Source organism: Larus michahellis, chromosome Z (assembly GCF_964199755.1).
Source record: "Larus michahellis chromosome Z, bLarMic1.1, whole genome shotgun sequence".
Lineage (NCBI taxonomy): Eukaryota > Metazoa > Chordata > Aves > Charadriiformes > Laridae > Larus > Larus michahellis.
Genome location: NC_133930.1, coordinates 87258879 through 87282381, shown reverse-complemented (window position 1 = coordinate 87282381; position 23503 = coordinate 87258879). Strand labels below are relative to the sequence as shown.

Sequence of the window (23503 nt, the reverse complement as noted above, 5' to 3'; positions counted from 1 at the left end):
CATCTTTGCCGCGAGCACCCTGCAGCTTGCGTGGGCACCTGGGGGTGTTGTGTGGTCTGGGGCTGGGATGGAAACATCTGGTCTTTGACTGAGCAAAAGAGGTGGGAAGACACCCAGGTGGGGTGACCCAAGGGATGCCCGCTCCCCGGTCCAGGGAGAGAGCGGGGGGTGCCTGGCGACCCACCTGAGCTCGATGCCCTTTCCCACGGGAGCAGCTGGTGACGGCTTCTCCTGCTTGGTCTGGAGGTGGTGGGCAGCCTGGAATTTCTCCTGCAAACTTTTCCAGAAGGTGATAGGGAGAGTTTCCAGGGGTCTTTGGTGCCCAGCGTGCAATTCCCGTCAGTGCCGCTGCCGGGGGATGGAGCCGGGGTTTCACCGCACCGACCCTGCTGTGCTGGCAAAGCGTGGAGGTGCTCGTCGTGTCAGGAAGCCCACAGGCTGCTTCTTGTCCCCCTGGGTCAGTCTGTCTCAGCCCAGCTGCCGTGAGTCAGAGCCTGAAGAAACGGACCAAAAAGCAAACGAAATAGAGCTGCTGGGCCATCCTGGCTTCTTCCCTCTCCTCACAGCAACGTGTGGCCAAATCGCTGCCATAGAACCAGGCTGGGGGAGAGCAGCAGTGCGCACGTCTTGGGGATTTCGGGGTGTGTTTGAAAGACTGGAGGTCTCCCAGTGCCTGGTACTTCACTGGAGATGCCCCAGCGATGGCCTGGGTTTGTGCCGATGCAGGTGCCGAGTCTGTCACCTTGGGCTTGCTGCGGCTCGTTCCCAGCTCACCTGGCTTTGCCCAGGGACCACGTCTGGTTCTGGCGGGGCAGAGCCTGGGACCTTGTCACCTCCTCCCCTTGCCCCAGCAGGGAGGGGGAATCCCAAAACACCGAGGCAGACAATGCCTTCAGGAATTGCAGTGCATTCCTGCAAAACATCCCCCTTTTTTCCCCCTGGCTGCTCTCAGGTATGACCATATGTGAAAATACAAATTCCTGAGCTGAGGGAACGGCCAGCCTTGCTGTGTCTGGAGCTCCGACATCTCCGTTGTCCCTGTCTCTTGTCTCTTTGCTCTGTATGGATGCAGCATGGGATGTTTTTCCCCCAGGACGGCTCCCCGGGTAGGGCGGGGGCTCATGCAGAGGGGGTGTTGGCGATGTGCGGCACGTGGCCAGTGTGTCCCCGGCTGCTGTCCCTGGCGTCCCAGTAACGCTCCAGTGCTGCGGCAGGTGCCGAGGTCCAGCGCCAGCGAGGACAGACTGTCTCCCCCGTGTCCAGGCATGGCTGGGGGCTCCCCAGGGACTGAAACGCCACCGAGGGGGAGTGCAGTGTGCGCTTTCCCCCGGGGCTGGGGACGCGGTGCTTGGAAATGGCAGCCTTCGCACCGTTGCTGTTGGGTGACGCGGGCAGGGGATGCTTCACCAGTCAACAAGTTTCATCTCGGCACTTCACACCGGCCTTGCACCCGGGGATTAGTGACGACAGTGGAACACAGAGTCCGGCAAAGGCAGCGGGTGATCTCCTCCAGGAGACTCACCACAGCTTCCGTAAGTGTGCTACAGAGGTGGGAAATGTAAGAAAATTTCCCCTTGTGTTACCTTGCCAGGAGTGCCCACATTTCCTTGCAGCTTCGGAACTGGCTTTGACTAATTGTATCTCTTTGTTCATCATGTGTTTTGCAATAAACAGTTATTTTTTTTTAATATAGAGAGATAAATGAGGTCTATCACATCAGCAAGTTTTAAATAAAAGCTCGCATCTTTGTCTTCAGTGGAGTCCTCTTTCCAAGTTCTCATGTCACCAGCAGAGAGATAATGGGAAGTCTGTCATTACAGAAGTCACAGACAGTAGCCAGTCAAACAGTGGACTCTGCCTGAGAGCTGAGGAGAGCAGTGATTTACTGGCCACCCGTCAGATTTTCAATATCACGTCAAAGCGTAATATATGAGTAAGATGAGTGGAATTGTAATTGCTCATGTAGTCTTTGTCCGTTTGAAAAATGACAGGGGAGTCATCCATGCACTTTACAGTATGTATGTATGTGATGCTCCACTTGCATAGGAAAAGAGTTGCGGAATTGTCCTGAAGCTCGTTTTCACTGTGTAAAAAAGATAACGTTGTTTAATGGCACCAGTTGGCCGAGATTATGTCATAGCAAAATTGACCAACCTCCTTACGTCTGTGTTAGCCCTGCAAGAGGGGGAGAGACTAATCTGTGAGTAAACACACTTGCCCATTGATTTATTTGAAGCCTGGTCTGCTCACATTATACTTGAGGTGAAGGGCTTGCATTTGAAGAATGGAACAAGCCTTCTTAGTCTCCAGTAAATGTCTGGATCTCACAAGCTTTGAATAGTTTCAAATTCAGTTTCCACCCTTTGGTTTGAAAATCCGTGCTGTTTCACACTCATTCTGTAGACTTTCTCTAAATCTGTCCATCATTTTAATCAACAAAGATGAGTTTCTCAAAGTATGCTCCCTACACAGCGGTTGAACACCTGGAGATCTCAATGGGCTAAAGCATCTTGGAAGGAGCCAAACTCTTCATGGCAGTGGGACTACAAGACACATGAGCTGGCGCAGGAGAGGCTCTGCAGGGTCCAAGGGGGCACTTCTTCCCCCTGGGGACAGTCAGGAAGGGCAGAGGTTGCCTTCAGAAGTTGTGCAGTCTCCATCCGTGGTGGTTTTCAAGACCCAGCTGGATAAAGCCCTGAGCGACCTGGCCTGGCCCTATAGCTGGCCCTGCTTTGAGGGACCTCCGGAGGTTCCTTCCAGCCTGGATTATCCTACAACCTTGATGTCCAGAACCTGCTGTTCTTTCCAATGGTTATGATGTGACTTCGTATGGTTGCGATGGGCAATGTAAAGAGCGTGGTTGGGGTGGGAGAGCTCAGATCGTGTGGGGTGAGATGGACGAGGCGCCCAGGAGCCTAAGCAACTTGCTCAGTGCAGGTGCTGGGGTTTCAGAAGAATGACATAGTTTTGGGTTGCCATTTGTTTAGGGATTGAGTGAAACAACCTACAGAAGTGGTTGTATGAAGACGAAAAGCAATTGTGGAGACAAGCTGCTTCCAGAAAAAAGGGCTAGTTTCAAAATTCCTCCCTGCTCATGTGAATAATGGCTTCTTGAAAATTTGGTGGCAGCAGAATCTGCTGAAATGAAAAAAATAATTAATTCTGAAAGGACGGAAACTGTTAAATTAGGAGAGCAGCTTAACGCACAGGGGGATGGTTTCAGCCCTGCTCCTCTCACCTTGAAAATATAATTGAATAAGGTCGACCTGGGAGAGGCAGGGGTTTCCTCGGCTCGCTCTCCGTGCTGCAAAGGTCCCCTCCAGGCCAAGACTGACCCAAGGCCAGTCCAGACGAGGCACAGACAGAGCTGAACCCGCAGGGCTGGGGGCAGCGGTGCCTTTCTGAAATGGAAGTGGAGCCAGGCAGGAGAACTGTGCTCCTCAAATGCTGTGCTTGGCTAAAAGCGTTTGACCGATTACAGAGACCTGTCTAAATAATTAAAACACGCAATTAAATAATGGATAAAAATAAGGTAGATGAGAAATTGCCATCAGATTACGTGGCTGATGAGCAGTTTTCAAGCATTGCCAAGTAGAGAAGCTCTGCACGAGTGGGAGGTTTTGTTGAAGGCACAGACCCCGTGTCTGTGTTGTCGTTCAGGCAGGTGGCTGCTCTCTGGTTCTGGCGACTGTAGGTAGAGAAAAGTTTGGAAAATGTGACCCCAAATACACTTCTGGCGTAAAAATCAGGGAGTCTGTCAGGGTGCGAGAGACCCTCGGGTCACACCAGCAGTGGGTTCCCTTCTGGGTGCCCGATGCCATTCCCTTGTCGTGACGTTTCACGGCGTGCGCAGCGCCGGGGCGCCTCCAGCGCAGCCGACGTTTCAGCTGCAAAATGATGATTATTACAACAGCAGCGTGTCTGGCTGAACCTGTCTTTCCAACAAAGAATGTTTTGGTAAAAACTGAAATGTTTCACCGAAAGCTGTCATCTTTGATGATTTTTCCCCGTAGGAAGTCCCTTGCTGGAGCCGTTCACGGTGGTGAGGAGGTGCAGAGCCTCCAGCAGGCGGTGGGTGTCACCAGACAGAGGATCTTTGCCTGGAACCTATGGGTAAATGTACCCTATAGGTGTCCTATAGGTACCCTGTAGGTACAACGCTCTTTGGTCAGCCTGTGTGTTTTGCTTTGTTTTCTATAGCCCTGTGCAGACAATTTGTGACATTCCTGGGTGTTTTTGCTGACACTATGGAGCCCGTTTCCCTGTCCCTGTGCGGTCGGGATGGAGGGGGGTGTTCAAGGAGAGAACCAGGTGTTGCGGGGTGGGTGACACTCTCCATGAGAGCAGACCCTCCTTCTCCAGCGCCTTGTCCCGAAGCCCCTGGACCTGCTGCTGCTCAGGTTTGGTTGTCAGCGGGTCTCAGATAATTAGCAAAGGGGGAAACAGCTCAAGGTTTACCCCATGAGATTAGTAGGGTAAATCCTTGTGCCCGTTAATCCTTGTTGAATGTCACGGCTCTGCGCCATTCCCGGGATTTCCCCCTGCCCATCGTTCCCCTCCCCACTAAGCATCGCCTGCAGCACCTGGGAAGGGGAAGAAGCGTCTCCCACCGCACAGCCCCCGCGTCCCACCCTGGCACATCTCGTGTGCTGCACAGAACGCTCCGGTTTAGGGATGCCATCTGGGGAGTCGCGTTGCCCTCCGTGCACGGGCTGTTCCCCACCGAGTGCGGTTCCTGCTGCCTCTCTACTCTACCCGCCACCGCTGAGGACTCGTAACCAGAAAATGCTTTGTAAATCTTCCGGAAACAATGTTTGTCCATATATTTCTGTCTTTTCCATAAACACGCTGTAATGAAAGCTGGCTTGCAGTATTGTGGCCCTTTGCATCCCAGCGTTGGCTACAGGTGAAGAAATGGAAGAACAACTTCGGAAGATTATGTTTGGTTGGTTTTTTCTTTCTTTTTTTTTTTTTTTTTTTAATGTGGTCAGATCTACATTGGGGATTTGGTGGGGAATTCAGGATTGTAGAGAAAGTTGCCACCCCCAGAATGGAAAACAGAAGACTCCAGCCCCCATAGTGTCACCAGGCTCCCAGGGACCCCAACAGGAAAAGTGAAAGTCTTTTGGGAAACGAGGAGTGTGTGTTTGTGTCCAGGTTTGAAAGTGGCCTGAAATTCGGGAGTTGATGGGTTGATATGGGTTTGTTCAGCTTGGACTTGCCACAGAGCCCAGCAGAGTCCATGTCTCTCTCTCTGGGTTTGGCTGCGGCCAGAGATTTGCCCCCCCCGGGCCTGGGTCTGAGACAAACCCTTCCCTGGGGATATTTTGCCATTGGAACTGCTTTGGAACCGGTTTGTTGTGCACAACATGTAACATGATACAGAGGGTGTTATGAAAGGATTCTCAGGTGGCATCTGTGAAATGCCTTCAGATGGTTCATCTGAAAGCATTATGGAAATCATAGAATCATAGAACGTGTTGGGTTGGAAGGGACCTCTAAAGGCCATCTAGTCCAACCCCCCTGCAGTCAGCAGGGACATCTTCAACTAGATCAGGTTGCTCAGAGTCCCATGAAGCCTGGCCTTGAATGCCTCCAGGGATGGGGCTTCCACCACCTCTCGGGCAACCTGTTCAGAGATACAAACATTGTTCAAATACAAATGTTGTTCTTGCAAATTTGCACAAGGCTTCTCAAGAGTCAGGAGCTGCTGGTAGGATGGATTGAAGATCTGGCAATATTGATTTAAACTTCAGACAGATTCCGAGTATGCCTTCGTACTTCTGCTTTGTAGCAGTTCTCTGCTAAGGGAACTTCTCTGTAGGGAAATACTTGATGGTGCTGCTAGTTGTGTTTTCTTCCCTGCTCGCCCACGCCAGGTGCTTCAGTGGAAGCAGTGGAGCCACTGTGATAGCGGGTCATGCGTTTTCCCTCCTCTTATAGCTGAAACTGTTATTGCTGGGGGTGAAAGTGTCCAGTTCCCAACCTGAGAAACAGTGGGGTTTAGCAATATCTTGTGGCCGTGGGTGGCAAAAAGGGATTACGTGCTGTGTCTACAACACGCAAACTGCTTTTTCCACCAGGGTGGGGTGTGTTATGCTTTATTTCAGTTGGGTGTCAGTTGGGTGCCCCTTCTCTTGGCATTGCGCGTCGGGCGGCTGAGGCTGCAGCAGAGCGGGGAGACGACGGGGCGGTGGGTGCCGGGGTGAGGAGCCATGGGGACAAGAAGCACCCCGAGAATCCTGGGGGGAAGCTGGAGAGGAGTGAGTGGGGCTGCCGTGGGGGAGGAGGAGGAGGAGGAGAAGGCTGGGAGAGGGGTGGTCGGAGGGGGCTTGGGGCGATGCTGCTTCGGGGAGGGGAGGCGGCTGTTGTGCGGTGGTCGGGATGGGTGCGCAGTGCCGGCAACGGGAGAAGGGTCCTGCAGCATTTGTTGTGCAAAATTGCTCGCATTCCTCATTAAGCTGAACTGGGAGGTTCTGGCGTGGAAACAGCGGGCTGTTTCCAAGTTCCCCTGCTCCGGGCCGGAGCCGGCAGCGCTGAGGAGGGAGGGTGGGAGCTGGAGTCCATCATGGCTTCATTTCGTGTCCTGGGGGAACCAAGCAGTGTTTGTACCGCGAGAGGAAGGAGCTGTTGGGGATAAATGTGTGAGACTTGCCAATCCTGGCCGAAGCAGAGGTCAGCGCTGAGCGCTGCAGCTGCTGCTCATCCAGGTCCGAGTTATTGCGCTGGTGAGGCTGAAGCCTGGAAAAGCAGCGCCGCTCACCAGGGGGGGTTGTGCCCATTTACCTCCCTTGGGCTGGGTGATTTCCTATGGAGGCTTCTCCCTGCAAACCAGCAGTAAGGGTCCAGTGGGCTCCTTTGCCCCCGCCGGGAATGACCAGGGAAAGTCCTGGCTGGGAAACACCCGCGAGGGTCTGCAGGTCTCTGCTGTCCCCCCACCGGACCCTCCAGGAGAGGCTCCAGGATGGGGGCGCGATGGGCAGCCAGGTGGGGACTCGTCAGACCGATGGGTTCGTCACCCCCCGTGCGCATGCCCTGACGCCACGCAGGCTGTCCAGACCTTGCTTTTATTTGGTCTGCTAGCTCTGCCTAAGAAATAATAATAATAATAATAAAAAAAAAAAAGGAATGCTTTCAGCGTGAAGCTGTTTTCTGCGGGGCCGTTTCGTGGGGTTTTGTTGTTCGCCGCGGGCAGCCGCGGAGCGCGTGTGTGCGCGCGGGTGTGATTTACTGGCCTGTGCAATGCCACATGTCTTTAAAATTACAGTGCCCATTTCCTGCTGAAATAATTTCTACAAAGAGAGGCTCCTATTACAGCAAGAGGAGCGCGGACGTCATGATTTATTATTATTTATGGTCCCAGGGCCTTGTTTATGCACGATGGGTTAGGTGCTCAGGATAGAAATGCCATTATGCAAATGACATTGAATGTCCTTACTGAGCCTAAATAATTTTTGTGTTGGACGATTAAACCTCATCTGTTATTGATATGGGCTGCAGTCGGGCTATTAAAGAGTCCCAACAGTACTTACTCCCAGTAATGGGAAAATTGAGAGGAAGAGGCTAAACAATTGCCTCAAGTGTGCCGTGATTGTCTGGTAGGAGTGGAACATAACGAACCCCCTGAATGGAAATCGTGTTTACTACTTAGGGATAAATAAAAAGGGAGAACATGCAATAAATTATGCTTTGTGATGTGAATCGGCGCACCAGAGAATTTGCGTGCTTTCAATTTATTTATTTGAATTTTATTTATTTTTTTTTTGGGGGGTGTGGTGGTGGGGCGGGATGTGGACGCAGGGAGCAGGCAGGGAGGGCTCCCGCAGCGTGTGCCCCCGTCCGGGCGGCTGGGGAGAGCCGTCCTCCCCGGCGCCGCGCCGTCCGCTTTGACACAGCTGTGCGGTCACATTTTGATCAGTGTTGATAGCTTATGAATTCCAAAATTGACAAAATTTACGGAAAAATGAGGATAATCCATCTTCCTTAGCAGCCTGTCAGGAGCTGGCTATACTTCATAATCTTCAATTACAGATGCTATTTTCAGACATTTACATGCAGATATTAGAACAAAATGAAAATGAGAAACAAAGAGCGAATGGAAATGCAGCTATTTATATGTATAAAAGAAAAACAACAGGTAAATTCTTGGCATTTAGATTGGATTTGGGGGTCCCTTTGGAAAATCTGAGAACGGCTGCGTCCGCTTATGGATTGCACCGTGGAAATGTAAAACGTAGCGTGTTGTTTCCCACATGCAGATAATCGGAAGATTGGGTCAAAAACAGGTCAGTTATGCTGAAGCATGAGGGTAAATGTGTTCATGGCAGGGTGCACTGGCTAATTCCCACTATCTTCAGAGGAATCTCTGGGGATGCGCACAATTCTAATTGCATTTGGGCTAAAACAAAGCACAGCTGTTAATTTTTCAAAAACATGTATGTTTTGTGAAAGGGAGATTCAGAAATACTCCGTTTAAACTGAGGGAGAAGTATCGTACCACTGAAATCAAACTTCCATGCCCCGTGAGGCAGCAAGGAGCCCAATGTTGCCAAAAACAAAGAGAAACTGGTGTTCGGCCCCAAACAGCTGTGTAAATTGTGTTTACTCTGGAGCAGAGTTGGTTTTGGTGGCAGCACAGGGAATGTGACGTGGGTTATGAAGGGGGGTGTTAAGGCCGTGGTACGTGGGTTTTTGGGTGCCTCCCCCGTCCCGTCCCATCCCGTCTCGAGGTGGCTGAGCAGGAGGCGTTAGGGTGGATGCTCCATTCCCGTAAAATCGCCGGCGGAGCAGCACCGGTGCCCGTGCAGCTGCGAGGGGCGCTGGGTTCCTGAAAACCTGGGGAGGTTAATTAGGGCTGCTTTGGATTAAGCTCTCCGAACCATATCTAATGTTACAAATTCCTTCCCTTTGTCAGGCTGAGGTGGGGGTTTCCGTGCACAGCCTTCCTGGTGTGCACACTTCTGCCTATATTCATTAATTTTAAAGTATTAGGATGCGATGACTTGGAGATGTCGGGTACGGGGTGGGGTTGCTGCTGCCCCACGGCGCGAGCGAGGGCTTCGGTGGTGGTGACCTGGGAGACAGCACTGCGTCTTTTGGTGACCTCCAATTAATGTCTGGCTGGGTTAATTGAGGAGAAGCATTGTTTTTGGCAGCTTGCTGCGGTGCGGCCGTCCTGCTGCCCGGGCTGGCGTGGGCAGGGGGAGGTGGTATGAACTGCAAGAGCATGGCCACCTCCCAGACCCCCCACGCTGGCACGTTGCTCCGAGGGTCCGAGCCCATCCTGCTGCTGCCACTGCTGCCTCCTGAGCATCCGATGCGAGGGGAGGCATCACTTCGTGCCTGCTGAGTGTTTTGCAGGTGGTTTGGAAAACCAAACAGATGCAAAAACTGACACGTGCGAGTCCTGGTGGGCACCGGCTGGCTCCTTGCGATGGTCGCTCACCCTGCGCAGCAGACATCTCTTTTCTGTCTTTGCTTGGAGCGGTTTGGGGTCTGCACCCACGAAAAGGGCCAGGACAGGAGGGGGATGCATTTGTCTCATCCCGGCCCATGGGACCTCCCCGAGTTCCCCACGCCAGCACCCCAGAACCAGGCCGTTTCAGGGAGTGGTGGTGTTCCCCACTGTGCCTCCATCTTTGCCAGCCACTTTGGGAAAAAAATTCCAGGTAAATCTCAGAGAGAAAACTGCTGTACGTGTAGGGCGGGTTCACCTTTCGGTGGGCTGCACTCAGGCATCTTCTGCAGGAGAAGTGCAGGGTGGAGGCGGTGATGGGCTGTCTCGGTGTGTCACTGTAGTGCCGCAGGAGGCGGCAGAGCGTCCGGCGCACCGTGGAAATGGTTTCAAAATGGTACCAAAATGCTCCTGCACCCTCCTCCCTCCATCTGCCCATCACCTCCCCCTCCCTGGGGGGTCATACCTAGAACTGAACCTTTTGCAGGGGAGGTGTATGCGAAGAAATCTCCCGGTGTGTGCTCTGCAGGGGGGACTGGTGGGGCAGGACCCCACGGCCCGCGCAAGGGGGTGATCTGCTGCCCACAGGCGCCAGAGACCACCCCACGCCACCCCACCGAGCAGAGCGGGATGGGGCAGGGGGAGCACGAGACCCTGCCTCGCCCCGCCTTTCGGTTTGTCCTGCTCGGTCTCTCCTTTTATATTTTCCTCGTTTCACGTGTCTGTGTTTTCTCTCCTCCATGCTATGGCAGTGGTGCTCCATGCTGATGAGACAGTGCGTGGTACAACCGCAGGCAGTCATTTTTCAGGTAATTTCCAGGGTACTGAACACCCGACTCTTGCTTTTGCACCTACCGAGCAGCAGGTCGGGCTTCCTGCTGCGTGTGGAGGGACCCCTGGCCGTACCCGGCCATTCCGGGCTGTTCCGTGCCAGCGGCAGTGCCGGCTCGCCAGTGGAGCAGCCACATCTGAGACCCTTGTGCTGTCCCCGAGCGGCTGGGCAGGTCAGCAGGAGGGTCCTGATGGGGATCCTGGGTGAGGGGCTGCTCCACAAGCACGGCTCCCCCCGGGGTTTCTTCCCTCTGGACAGGGTGTCTGGAAGGATGAGCCCTGCTGGGGGGGGCAGCAAGAGGGGGGGCTCTGGAGCCCGTCACTGGTGGGGCCATCATCCCCCGGCCGGGCACGAGGGTGAGGGGGCTGCAGGCAGCACTGTGGTGGGCTTGGGGGTGGAGGCTCTTCTGCTCCCCACCCCTGGCTCCGTGGGGGCCAGAAGGTTCCTCCTTCTGACCCTCACCTCCCTGTAGCATCCCGGCCGCTGTGGGCCGTGGTGTTGCCTCCTCCTCTGCCCGCAGCTCCCTCCGCGCAAGGCTGGCGGCCGCGGCGCAGGTGCTGCTGCTCGGTGGGGGGAGCGGTGGCTGCAGGGGGGTGTGACACAGGGGTCACTCCTCCTCCAGGACCCTGCAAGGTGGCGGGGGGTCAGCAGCCTGAGGGGCCCTGCCTCGGCCCACGCTCTCACTGCCCGGGTGCCAGGAGCAGCGATGGTGGGCAGTGCGTGGTCGCTGTGGCTGCTGGTGGCTGATCACTGTTGGCCGTGAGAAGGGATGTGGGCAGAGTTTTGCCACAGGAACAGGGAAGTGGCATGAAAATCCCTGAAAATCCCTCTATTCTTGCCCCTGGGAAAAGTTGCTGGGCCACCGCGAAAGAGGCGCAGCTCCTGTCTGCAGCTCCTGGGATGGAAAGCTATGAGGGACCCCGAGTCTCCGTTTCCTCCGATGGCTCCATCTCCTGGAGCCCGGCAGCAGCTCTGCCCACCCATGGCTCTCCCTCCACACCGTACTGGGCAGCTGGAATGCTCCTGGTCTCTCCGGTCTGCTGGAGTGGTCCTGTGGTGTGCAGTGGTCCTGCTGCCCACGGCGGGGCTGTGCCCCTGTGCATCGCTCCATCTCCCTGTGGTGGGTGACGTGGATGAGCGTGGGGTGCCACCATCCCCTCCCCGGACAGGTGTGCTACACCCTGATAGCTGCTGGCTTCTGATGTGGAAACTGCTCAGCCCCTCTGAGCCTGAAGGGCCAAGCTCGCCGTTGGTGGATGTGGTGCTTCCACACCTTTATGGTTCAGAGGTGAGATGTGGCTGTGCTTCATGAAAGGCTGAGGGATTTGGGGTCTTTTCAGGCTGGAGACAAGAAGACTGAGGGGGGATCTTACCAATGCTTATAAATACTTGTCAGGAGGATGGGGCCAGGCTCTTTTCAGTGCTGCCCAGCGACAGGACAAGAGGTGACGGGCACAAACTTGAGCATAGGAAGTTCCACCTAAACATGAGGAGGAACTTCTTTCCTGTGAGGGTGGCAGAGCCCTGGCACAGGCTGCCCAGAGAGGTGGTGGAGGTGGTATCTCCATCCCTGGAGATATTCCAAACCCACCTGGACGCGTTCCTGTGCCACCTGCTCTGGGTGACCCTGCTCTGGCAGGGGTTGGACTGGATGATCTCCAGAGGTCCCTTCCAACCCCTGTTGTTCTGTGATTCCCCCTGGGCCCATTGCTCGGACCCCAGCAGGGCATAAAGATGCCGTGCATCGGTATCTGCAGCCATCTCCGGACTCCTGTCTCTGGGGTTTGTGGGCGAGGGCTTGGACTGTTCCCAGTTGGGCTTGTGTGAGGAGCAGCAGCCCCAGGAGCCACTTTTGGCAGAGGGGTTCGGCTGTGCCCCCCCTGCCCAGCCCTGCCAGTGTCCCAGCCTGTGGCACAGTGGGATGCTGCCTCCCCAGTGACCAGTGGCCGGTTTGTCCTTTGGGGTCTGGAACCCATGTTCACACCCTGACCATGGGGAGCAGAGGGTCACTGAGCTGCAGGAAGATCCAAAGAGATCTTCTAGTCTGGATGCCATGCGGTTACGGCTTTCCTAGAGCAGCTGGGGTGAAACACCGCATCCTCACCCACGGACTGGTGCGTGCTCTTCTCCAGACATCACAAATACCAAGCAGTAGCGCACAAGGACAGCTTTTTCCTCTGCTGTGTTGCAGCCCCATCCTGCACCGCTCATATATCACCAGCTCCCGGACGTCTCCACAGGGGTCCAGCTGTTTGGGGAACAAAAAACCCAACAGTGCCACCACACGCACCCAGTGCAGGGGGAAGGGGGCTTGCAGATGTGGGATGGCGTGGAGTGGTGGGGAAAGGCTGGAAAATGCATCTTAGTAGGATGTGGAATGAGGAGAAGGAGCTTTGGTTGCACTTGGAGGAAGGAGAAAGGCTGGGACCATCGCTGGTGTTCTCCTCAGAGGAGGGGTGCTCAGGGGCCGCCCTCCCCGAGGTGCAGAAGTGGGGCTGAAGCAGAGTTGTGGGAGTGTGTGTCTTTGAGGCAGCGTTGGTAGAAGAAAGGGGCTGGGAGCATGAAGGCAAGAGAAACGTGAGGGCATGGAGGGTGTCGGAGGAGGAATAAGCTGAAAGGGCTGAGGAACAGGACAAGTTTAACTCAAAGGCTCGTGATGAACATAGGAGACGGGTCTTTGCTGAGAATCCCTCGGTCCAGAGGACCCTGTAGTGCTGATCCATGGGACGGGTGAAGGGATGGGGACGGGGTGGGCAGCAGCTGGTCACTGGCAGAAAGCGTATGTCACGCTCGTCTGCAGGAGGTTTGTGTGGGAGATCCTTCAAGGTGACAGGGTGTACTCGTGCCTCGCGCAGATGGCATCCTCGGAGGAAACGTGCGTAGTAACACAGACCTGCTAATGGGGGGCTGTCCATGGAAATTAACTTCTGTTTGAGTGAGAACTGAGCAACAGAGACACAGATAGATCTGACCCGAAGTGCAGAGCTCATGGCAGATACCAGATCGTGTGCTGGGTTCTTGGTCACTTCCAAGAAACTTGCAGGAGGGAGAAAGACGTTTTCACTCAGATCAGCTTTTGTCTCCTTAAAAACCAGGAAAGTTAACTTTTTCACTTGGTCACTCAAAAAAAATCACGGGGTCCTGGGTTCCCCAACGTGGCTTCAGCTCTGCACAGCTTCTGCAGTGACTTAGTCTGCAGAAATACGGCGGGGATCAGCCTTGGAGTGGTTGTTGTTCAGTTTGTCTGTTCCTGTTGCTGTTCTTCACTGGACGTCGTCATCCTCCAGTTGCGGCAGGCGTGATTACAATCTCACAAAGACGGGATTAAAACTTTAAGTGCAAATAGCAACAGGGAAGGGAGAATGTTGAAAGGAAACTTGCCCGTTTTGTGTGAATGATCCTGACAATCAGAAATCATGGAAAAAGGCAAATGAAGATAAGCTTTCTGCCACGTATGTGGAAGTATCACCTGCTGTATATTGACATAGCTGTATGGAAATTTATAGGGTTATAGGACATAAGAAATACAATTTTTGAGGACCTGTGCTCATTTACCATAGCTTCGACTAATGAGATTAAAAAATTCCCATGAGATGAGAGGGCACCCTTACACCAGTCAGGCGATTTGTTTTAAAATAATTTGTATTTAGAAAGAGTTGTCTACAGATCCATCCATCAAGCAAACATTTCTATTTATGTGCACTTTATTTCTTGTGAGATGATGAGGAAATGCAGCGTTCGTGAGAAAAGGGGGGAAACGGGACACCCCGTTCCCACCTGCTCATTAATGTGTGTCTTGTCAAGTGCCACCACCGGAATAAGTAGAGTTTGGGTTAACTGGCACAAACATTTTCCTCTAACAAGCAAATAACTTTCCCTCAGCAGTTAACAGCCCCAGCTACTCTACAAAATTTCCTCTTTAAGGGACACCTTGTTACATATGGATGAGTTTGGCTTTGGTTTTATAAAGCAAGCCCATTTTGATGTTCTCCGAGAACATCGGTGTTGAGCACAGACACACTTATTGAGCACTTTGAATGCTTAACGGCCCTGTGTAAATGGGTATTGCCTTCAAAACTGACCGAACAAAGGATTTTTGAGTTCTGTTTTGCATCTACTTTTTGTCACATAGGCAGTAGGTCTTGAGCAGTAAATTTATTATCGCTAAAATGCCTTTTGTTTCATTTTGCAGGCAACTGAGTACTCAGCCATGGCATCGTTAGCTGGAGGATTAGACGACATGAAGGCCAACATAACCAGCCCTACTTCTGCAGATTTGGGAGCCAGCGTTCCCGGGCCTCAGTCATACCCTATCGTCACAGGTAAGCCATCTCCAGCGCCCATAAGTGCTGTGGACTCTGTGTGTGTGTGTGCACATTGCGGGGTGATGCCCGTTATGGAGGAGTTGTGGAATGTGGAGTCATTTGCTCCAAGAGTCTCTTTTTCAGCGCGATTTCGTAGCAGCTCTGTTGAAAGTCAGGTGCGTGGCTGGGACACATCACGAGTGTTTGCTTGGAGCCAACGGGTGAAGCATCCATCCCTCTGGTCCAGGAAGGGATATGGGCCTCCACCCCAAACCTGTGTCCTGCGCACCAGCATGTAACCAAAAAGCAGAACACCTGCCTCTGCTTTTGGGCTTCATCACTCATTTTTCATAAAGGCGCCTGGCATGTTTGGCTGGACGGGTTTTTTATGACCGTTCAAACTAGCCTGAATTTTGGATTCCTTTGATTCCTACAAATGCACGTGTTTTATACCATTTCTGGAATTGTGATTGTGCACTAGGGCTGAGCGTTTTAATGAAAAGCAAAGGTTGCTTTTTCAAGGAAGGAATGCAGCATCATCTGCATTTGTGCAGCTGGCATAGCGCGGGAGCTAAGGAACAGCTAGAATTTGATAAGTGCTTTGGGCACCTAGTTTTGGGAATGACCACATCGCTTGGAAGGAGGTTGCTCAAATGGTAAGAAAACGATGAAATTGTGTCCCGAAGGAATTGTGGGAATCAGAAAAAAGGGATTTTAAAACTTAAGGCTCTGTGTGTCCTATGCATGCTACCGCTGTGTGTTACTTCTGCCCTTGTGTCTAACCCATGCAGATTTCATCATTGAATTTTCTCAGTTTTGCCCAAGATTGGATTTACTTGTTTATTTTGTTGCTAAAACGGAAGGTGATACTTTTTTTAGCATAGAATTATCATATCTTGAAAGCACTGCAGTCTCATCTATCAGGAGAGCAGTTTTGAAAATGAATGTTGTTACAAAATTGTTTTAACCCAATATGGCATCAATATTTGGCTACTATTGCCAAAAGTTTAGGAGTATTCAAAAGAAATTAGAGTGTTTCACAAACTGTAAGGAAATCCATGTTTACCTTGAAGTGGGAGGGGAGAGACTTCTTGAAATAAGTGTCTGGTACCGGGTGGGTGTTTCGAGAGGCAGACTCATAGGTAAGAAACATGTCTAGGGTTGGATGGATGGACAGAAAGAGGGACTTCTGGACATGCGTGGCTTATGACAGGTAGGGAGAGAGAGTGTAGGTATAGATATATTTATAGAATCATAGAATCACAGAGTAGAAGGAATCTAAAAGGAATATAAAAGAAGGAACATGAACCGTCATGTTTGGGGCCATAAGCCCCCCATACAGCCTATGAAAGTTAAAAAGAAATGTCTCCTAAGGCAAATTATTCTGTAATTGTTTGCTGCAGAGCTCCTTGCCTCTTTCTTTGAGGCCTGAAGTGCTGCTCATTGCAAAAGACCCAGGCTGCCTTGGCCCATCACAGGTGTCCTCTTGCCCTTCGTTCGTTTTCTGGGTGTTTCTCTCTTGCTCGTCTGAGTCCCTGCCCCCGTGACAAGCCTGGTGCCCTCGTAGAGGCATTTGTGCTCTGCTGATGAACAGCAGCACCTCGGGTGCTGTGGGCATTGCTGTCTGGGGCTCTCCCACTGGGGAGCATCCGCAGCTGGCAGCGTGGGATGGGAACCGCTGGGAGCTGTGTCTTGAGCTGCATTATCAAGGAGTGAAAGGAAGGCAAGATGAGAGAGAAGCTGAGATGCTTCCTCGCTTCTGTCATCTTCCAAGGATCTGCCTATCCAGGATCTGCACTTGGTCAAAATCAGACTCAGCCAAAAGCTGTTTGATTCAATACTTCACCAGCACTTGTTCTTTTATGCTGGTTTAAGCACTTGTGCTTCTTGGGTTGCTCCTTCCTTAGAGCTGGGCGAACTGACTGGTCGTGTGTGTTAGAGCAAAACTGGCTGGAGACATGACGCTGCGGAGCTTGTTACAGGTCTCGCGTGGGTTCTCCCTGTGACATTAGCTACACTTGAGCAGAAGTTCCAAATGTTAAATTTACTAGTTCTCATCAAAAGCACGGAGCAGGCTTTATGAGTAGCAAACCTAGAAAAAAACTGCCATTGGTCTTAAACGTGACAGGGTGAGAGCTATAACAGAACACGTTTTACAAGGCAGTAGGTATTTATATCTTTAATTTAATATTGTTGTAGAGTTTTCTAACACCTGCATTCATAAAACTTAGATTTACACAAGCATATCAAACCCCTTTAAAACCTATGCCTTCTGATAATTTTCGGAGAGGATTGTCTGTTACCCTTCCTTTTCCTTTCCTAACACCCATTTTGTGCTGCCTGTGCTCTGGGAGCGCCCAGAAGCCCCTGGCACGATCTGAGCCCTGTATCTGGGGATGTACCGTACGCCTGAGCAGTGCTCCGCCTGAGTCTTTCCTTCGGAGATGAAGGGACGTACGGACTGTCTGGGGCAGAAGGATTTAAGCAGCAAGCCATACTTCGTAATGTGCAAGGCATCCAAGTGACAGCAGATTTGGTGATGTATTTCTTAGCACAGCTCTGGACAGACTTCTCCATTTTCTCCCAACAATTAACTCACTTTTTGAGTAATGCCTCTTTTTCCACCCCGTTTCCCTGGTGAGACAGGGGATTCAGAAGAGAAGACGCATTTAGGGATTGTTTTTCATTTGTAATCAAAAGCATATTGTTACTGGCCTTTCATCTGTCGTAGGTATCACTGAAAATTACAAGGACCTGGGCAATGATACACCGGGGTGGTTGTGCGTGCGAGATCCAACAGACATTTGCTAAGACACCATGTGCTCTGCCTTCTGGGAGCTTTTTTGTTGTCTGTGGTCTGACCAAAGCTATGGTAAAATTCAGTGTTTTAGTGTTCCTGAGCTGGAGCTGGGGTGGATGGTTGGATTTAGGTGGTAGATAAGGCAGGGAACACCTGGAAGAAGGTTAGCTTTGTGTCAGCCCCGCTTTGGTGGTCAGGAATAGACTCGCGAGAGACGTCCTGCCGGAGCCAGGTCCTGGACCTCGGCCCCTTGTCTGGCCAGCAAGAGCTTGAGCCTCACAGGCCTGTGATGGCATTTCTCCTGCAAACTGCTCCTCATTGGAGGAGGAATGGTGAACCTGAGTTCCAGTCTTTTCTTGAGACGCAGAAAGTTTAATTTTTTCACCCTTTTTTGCATGTTTCCACACTTCCTCGTTCCAGCCAGGCTCTTTGCGATGTGCCCAAGCACTGAAAGCATCGGGGTACAACTTGTTTCAGTCATGCTAGGTAGTGTGGTTTTTAGCTGTAAAAGTGAGGGGTGGCTGGATAAAGCTCCACAAAATGTCCAGACTCTGTGTCTGGTGGTGGTAATGGCTTGAGAGGCTGTAGACACTTTTGTAACAGCTTCACCGTCATGAGACCAAAAGCTGCTTAAAACTCTGGCAACTGAGTTGTAGCATCCAGAGGAGTCTGTTGGTGGGAAATGTTGTGTGTATCAGGAACTCTTGTGGTGGGTGTGAAGCAGAGCTGTGAACGTGCGATTGCGTGAGTCTTCAGCAGTGAGCAGGGCTATCAGTGGGAGTGGGGCTGGAAAGCTGCATTTCTGGGGTTAAAGAACTTGAAATATGATATACAGGGGTTTGAGCTGAGAACACTAATGTCCTTTCAATAGCTGGTATTTGCCGTTCGAACTTAATCAGTTTCTATGAGAAAGTCTGGAGACTTTCTGGGCTGCCATTGGTGAAGAGATCTAAGTCTAGTTCATTTTGTCAGTCTTAAGTCTGTAAGACAGATCATAAAAGAATTTAATGCAAATGAAGCTGAGAATGGAGGTCCTAAGTGAATTATGAGCACCGTCTTTCATTGTTCTTGTTGCTGGGATGTGATGTGGGCAGCAAAGCAGTGTCGAGGGTTGAGTTGCAAAAGATCCTCTGTCATCTGCTGGCAGAAAATGTAAGATTTCTTAACAAGCTGGTAGATCAAAACATTTGGGATACTTTTTGGAGATGAAAAGATTACTTAAACATTGGCATTCATGCCAGCACTTTCTGCTAGAATATGTCTAAGGAAAAATTTAGTGACAGTTCTCAGTACTGCTTCATCTGCCAGCTCCGTTGTGTTATGGACCACCAGCCAAACCTCTGGTTAGAGAACCACTCGATTTCTCTCCATCGTTTTTATGCCACATTAAATATTAAGTTTAAAAAAAAAAAACCCTTCCCTTACTGCTTGCTGCCACAGTCCATAAGCTCTCTCTCCATTTACAAGCCAATGACATGTGCCCAGCTCATTACTGCTGTAGTCAGCAGTTTCCAAGCAGCCCGTGATTGTTACTAATTACCTGCAGATGCATTTTCCCTGCGCCGGCTTGCTGATTTCAGCGTGGTCGGTATCACTTTGAGAGGACAGAGCCGTGCTGACACCTCGGCGTGTCTCTGTGGCGCAGCGCCGGGGGCAGATGGTGGGACATGCAGGCTGCAGGATCAGCTCGCATTAGCGGGGCTGGGAGCGACTGTCGGTCTCACCTGAGGCAGAGGAGACCCTTCCACTGCAGCAGGGTCTGACGCCAACTCTGTGTCACGCTGTTGAAAGAAGGAGCGCAGAGCACAGTGTTGGCAGTGGGCATCGGTCTTGCTCCTCCAGCAGATGTTGGAATGGGGGAGCCTGATCTTAGAATCATAGAATTGTAGAATCATTTTGGCGAGAAGAGCCCTTTAAGATCATCAAGTTCAACCATTAAGCCAACACTGACAAGTTACCACTACCCCATGTCCCTCAGCACCATGCCTGCCCCTCTCTTAAATCCCTCCAGGGATGGCGACTCCACCACTGCCCTGGGCAGCCTCTTCCAATGCTTGACAACCCTTTCCGTGAAGATATTTTTCCCAATATCCATCCTAAACCTCCCCTGGCGCAACTTGAGGCCGTTTCCTCTTGTCCCATCGCCTGTTCCTTGGGAGAAGAGCCCGACCCCCCTGGCTACACCCTCCTTTCAGGGAGCTGTAGAGAGCACGGTCTCCCCTGAGTCTTCTCCCATGCTGGGACATCTCCATCACCTTTTGCTTGCCTGCTCTTCCTGGTCGCTGCCGGGTCCCACTCGGACCTGCTGGCTTCCATCCTGACAAGCATGTCCTGAGGCAGCTCTACTGAGGCGGCTGCAGGACATTTCACAGCTTACAGACCCATGCAGGGACAGATGAGACTCTGCCACATATGGACAGGATTCCTGATCCTCTGCACCCAGCCTTGTAACCATGGAAGGAGTGTTACCTTGTGTGCTCCTGTGTGGGGTCAGCCTTGGAGACAACGGTCCTGTAGAGCCAAGTGCAGTGGCTTTCCTGCACAGTTTGTATGCACATCAGAATAAGCAAGAAGAAACAGAACAAAACCAGGAGTAGAGTCCGTTCATCATTTGGAGGGATGGAGAAGGAGAGACATTCTCAGTGGCAGTCAGCTTAGAGTGTCTGCTGTGGCTTGCGCTGGTGGACTTGGCCACCAGACATGTCTGATCCCAGACTTCAAGCTGAACTGAACACAGAGCGAGCAGGGTCGATGCTTCTGGCTGAATAGACTCCTCCACTCCTGGGAAGACCAGCTTGGCTTTTTCATTAGTGTGGGTGCATCCAGCACCTTAGATGTAGTGTATTATGCCGGGTAGTTATTTCTTCATAGGTGTCACCGGACTGTGGCTAATGCAGGTAACAGGGATATGCTTAACCTTCCATATTCCTGCATATTTTGTCAAATTTTTGTAGTTAGGAAATGAAATGACTAAAATTGGATAAATGCACGCCAAAAGACAAGCCATTCCTTGCTGCTGTACTGCTGTAATGTAAAGTCCTCCGCTGGCTGCTCTCATCATATTTTTCCTTGGGAGTGCGCAGTCTCGTAGAAGAATTGTGTTGCCTGACGCTTCATCCTTTTTCGTTCATCCTATCATGCTTTGACTGCAATTTATGAACCACAGTTTTGCCGTGTTTTGTTGCATGGCAGATATTGTTGGTCACTTCTGAAGCTACGCATGAGACGGTGACAAGGCAGTTGGACTGGAAACCTTGCCAAAATGAATCGTCCCTGGGCGGTTCAGTGTTTGCAGACAGTGTGGATTATGATGCCTTCAACAGCAAGGCAGAAAAGAGCTGCTCCTCTGAACTCCCAGACTGATCTCTTGCCAGGATTAAACACTGATAATATTTAGCTCAGTGCAATCTGAAAGAACTTCTTGATTTTTTATAGGAAAGCGAGTGCCATGTAGGATGCAGATCACCTTCAGAAGAAGCAATGAATCCTTCTCAGCCTATGGATGGAGGATTCATCTGAACAACCCTAGACACCAGCCTTTGGGTGGAGGAGTCTGGAGATGCGTTCCTCTCTCCAGACTAGAGTTTAGGCATGCAGTTAGGACTAGACATCTACTTTTTGCGTAACCTAAGTTAGGGGGTCTCATAGCACACTTGATCATGATCCTCCTGAGCTTCAGTCTCCTGCCGATTAGGGAGGGTCAGGCAGTTTTTGAGCCAATGCTGAGGAGGGCTCCTATGCAAGCAACAGGACTGGCAGACACAGCACTTTGTGCAGGAGGATGCAGGGGGGGCCAGAAACTCCGTGTGCAAGCTTGGAAGTGGTGATGGTGTGACCTGCTAGGGCTGGGAGTGTTTGCACTGAGGAAGGGGAGGCTTGCAGAGGGAGCCTTACCCGTGTGGGTCAATACTTGGTGGGGCTGAGCAAAGCAAATGCAAGCAGGCTCTTCTCGGTGGTGCCCGGGCAGGAGGCCATGGGCACAAATGGAGACAAGGGAAATTCCTCTTGCACATGAGAAAAAAACCTTTCTGCTGTGAGAGTGGTCAAATGCTGGCACAGGTTGCTCAGAGAGGCTGTGGAGTGTCTGTCCTTGGAGATGCTCAGAACTGGATTTGACATGGTCCTGGGCAGGCTGCTTTAGGTGACCCTGCTCTGAGCAAGAGCTGGGCTGGACGGTCTCCAGAGTTGCTTTCTAACCTCAGCTACTCTGTGTTTCTGTGATAGGCACAGGGCTTCCATGTTGCTGGGTAGGAGTCATTGTCTCTCTGGTGGGATCATGCCCAGTTCATGGAGGGTGAGGGTACCACTGGTACCTTCTGAGGGTCTGCCTCTGCTGGGATGTGCTGGAAAGGTGGGTGCAGAAGCTTTCTCACCCATTTATTTTGCTCTGTCTGTACCTGTGTTTAAAGGAACATTCTTTAGATACAACAAATCACGGAAGAAAAGGTAGATGTTTTCCTTTCACTTGTTTGTTTTGTGTGGTTTTGGCGGTTTTTGTTTTCCTTATCCCTTTTTTTCTATTCTTCCTCATCCCTGGCTCTCAACTCACCCAGCAAAAGATACCAGCGCTCAAAACCTTTCCCGGGGATTCTTAACCTGACCTAAGCTCTCCAACGAACACCGTAAGGGCTCTGCCTCTCTGGAGAAGAGGGGACATTGGGGTTGTCTAAGCAGCTTGGAATCTGGCCTATTTCTTTTTATGGCTTTGGAAACTGGGTGTCTTGGGGGTACACCAGAGAAATCAAGAGTTTTCTCGTAGTAAGAAGCTGCAGAGTGGTGTGTGGTGAGACGTGTACTTCTGGGTAGGGTGTTTAGTCAATGTGGATAGGTAAGATGGGAAATGGTGATGGGCTGAACCCTCTGGTGAAGGTCCGGGTGGGCCCTGAAGGAGGTGCTGGCTTCTTCACCATGTCTTGGCTGGACTCCGAGTGCACATCCCACATCAGAACTGAGTCACTGCATCTTTCCAAGGTTTCCTTCTCTTTGCTATTGCCAAGCTAAAGGCGGAAGTTTAACTGATAAACGATGCTCTTCTTTCTTCAACACCGGTGTGCTCTCTGGAGACGGTGCTGGAAGGAGCCAAGAAAGGGCCTCAAGCCCTTATTTGATGTGCCCTTCATGACCCGTTTCTGATGATGATGATCTGAGACAACTAAGCACTTTTTGCGTCAAATGGAAACAATAATGTGAAGCTTAGAAGCAAAAACAAAGCTTCCAATATGTGCCTTGGTGGAATACATAGTGAAATAGGATTTTTCACTCTTTCTTGCACACCTGATGTTCACAGGGAAGACAACTACTGCTTTAGAGATGCAAAAATATGGTACAGGGTCAATATTTCATTAACGTAAAGTGCCAAACTCCTTTTAGTAATTCTGGGAAATGCATTGTGAAGTCTGCTGTTGGTGATTCCTGGGAGGGAAAGAGGACATTTATTTTAATTTGTATGTTACTGTGGTAAAAAAGAAAAATCAGCCCCCAAACCTTGTATGTAGTTGATTCTGCAGTTGTAGTCTGTTTATTGTTGTGCATTTAGGTCTAAGCCCAGGTTTTACTGACCACAGTGGTAGAGCCTGGTTTCATTAGGAAACGCCTTAAATGAATTTGCTACTTTGCATTTTGAGAATGACCTGTCAGAGGAACTCTTTTCACTAATTTCTCACCGTTTAGGAGGTCAGTGGCTGGTCATCCCTGTAGCAAGGTCTCCAGGTATAAAGGAGAAAGCACCTGCAGGAGGTGACTTACCCCATGGATTTTTGGATATGAAGTTAGAGGTCCTCGTCAGAGGGTGCCTGTTTCTTTCCAGTGACTGTTGAGGTAGCTGAAGCCGGACCTGCGTGGGTGGGATGGACCTGCCCCGCGGAGGGGAAGGTGGGTCGCGTGAGGGTCCTGGAGGGAGTCGTTATCCAGCTGATGTTTGCTGAAATGTTGGTAAGTGACAGTTTTACAGCTGTGTTCTCACTAGCTGAATAAAAGGATTCCAATTATTTTGATTTCGAATTAAAAAAATATTTGCAGTTTTTTGATGAAAAGTAGTTTCAAAGGGAACAATGTCTATATTGCCATCCAACTCTCGAAAGTAAGAACAATGAAACATTTTCACAATTCTTTCT

At 51.2% G+C, this 23503-nt stretch overlaps 1 protein-coding gene across 1 annotated transcript in view; it reads left to right on the top strand.

The window, feature by feature from the left end:
- PAX5 (paired box 5) overlaps window positions 1–23503 on the top strand; it is a 136760-nt gene that overhangs the window by 59925 nt on the left and 53332 nt on the right. The window contains exon 7 of the mRNA XM_074569347.1: window positions 14479–14608. Coding sequence (XP_074425448.1) covers window positions 14479–14608 — 130 coding nt within the window. The remainder of the gene's footprint in view (window positions 1–14478; window positions 14609–23503) is intronic.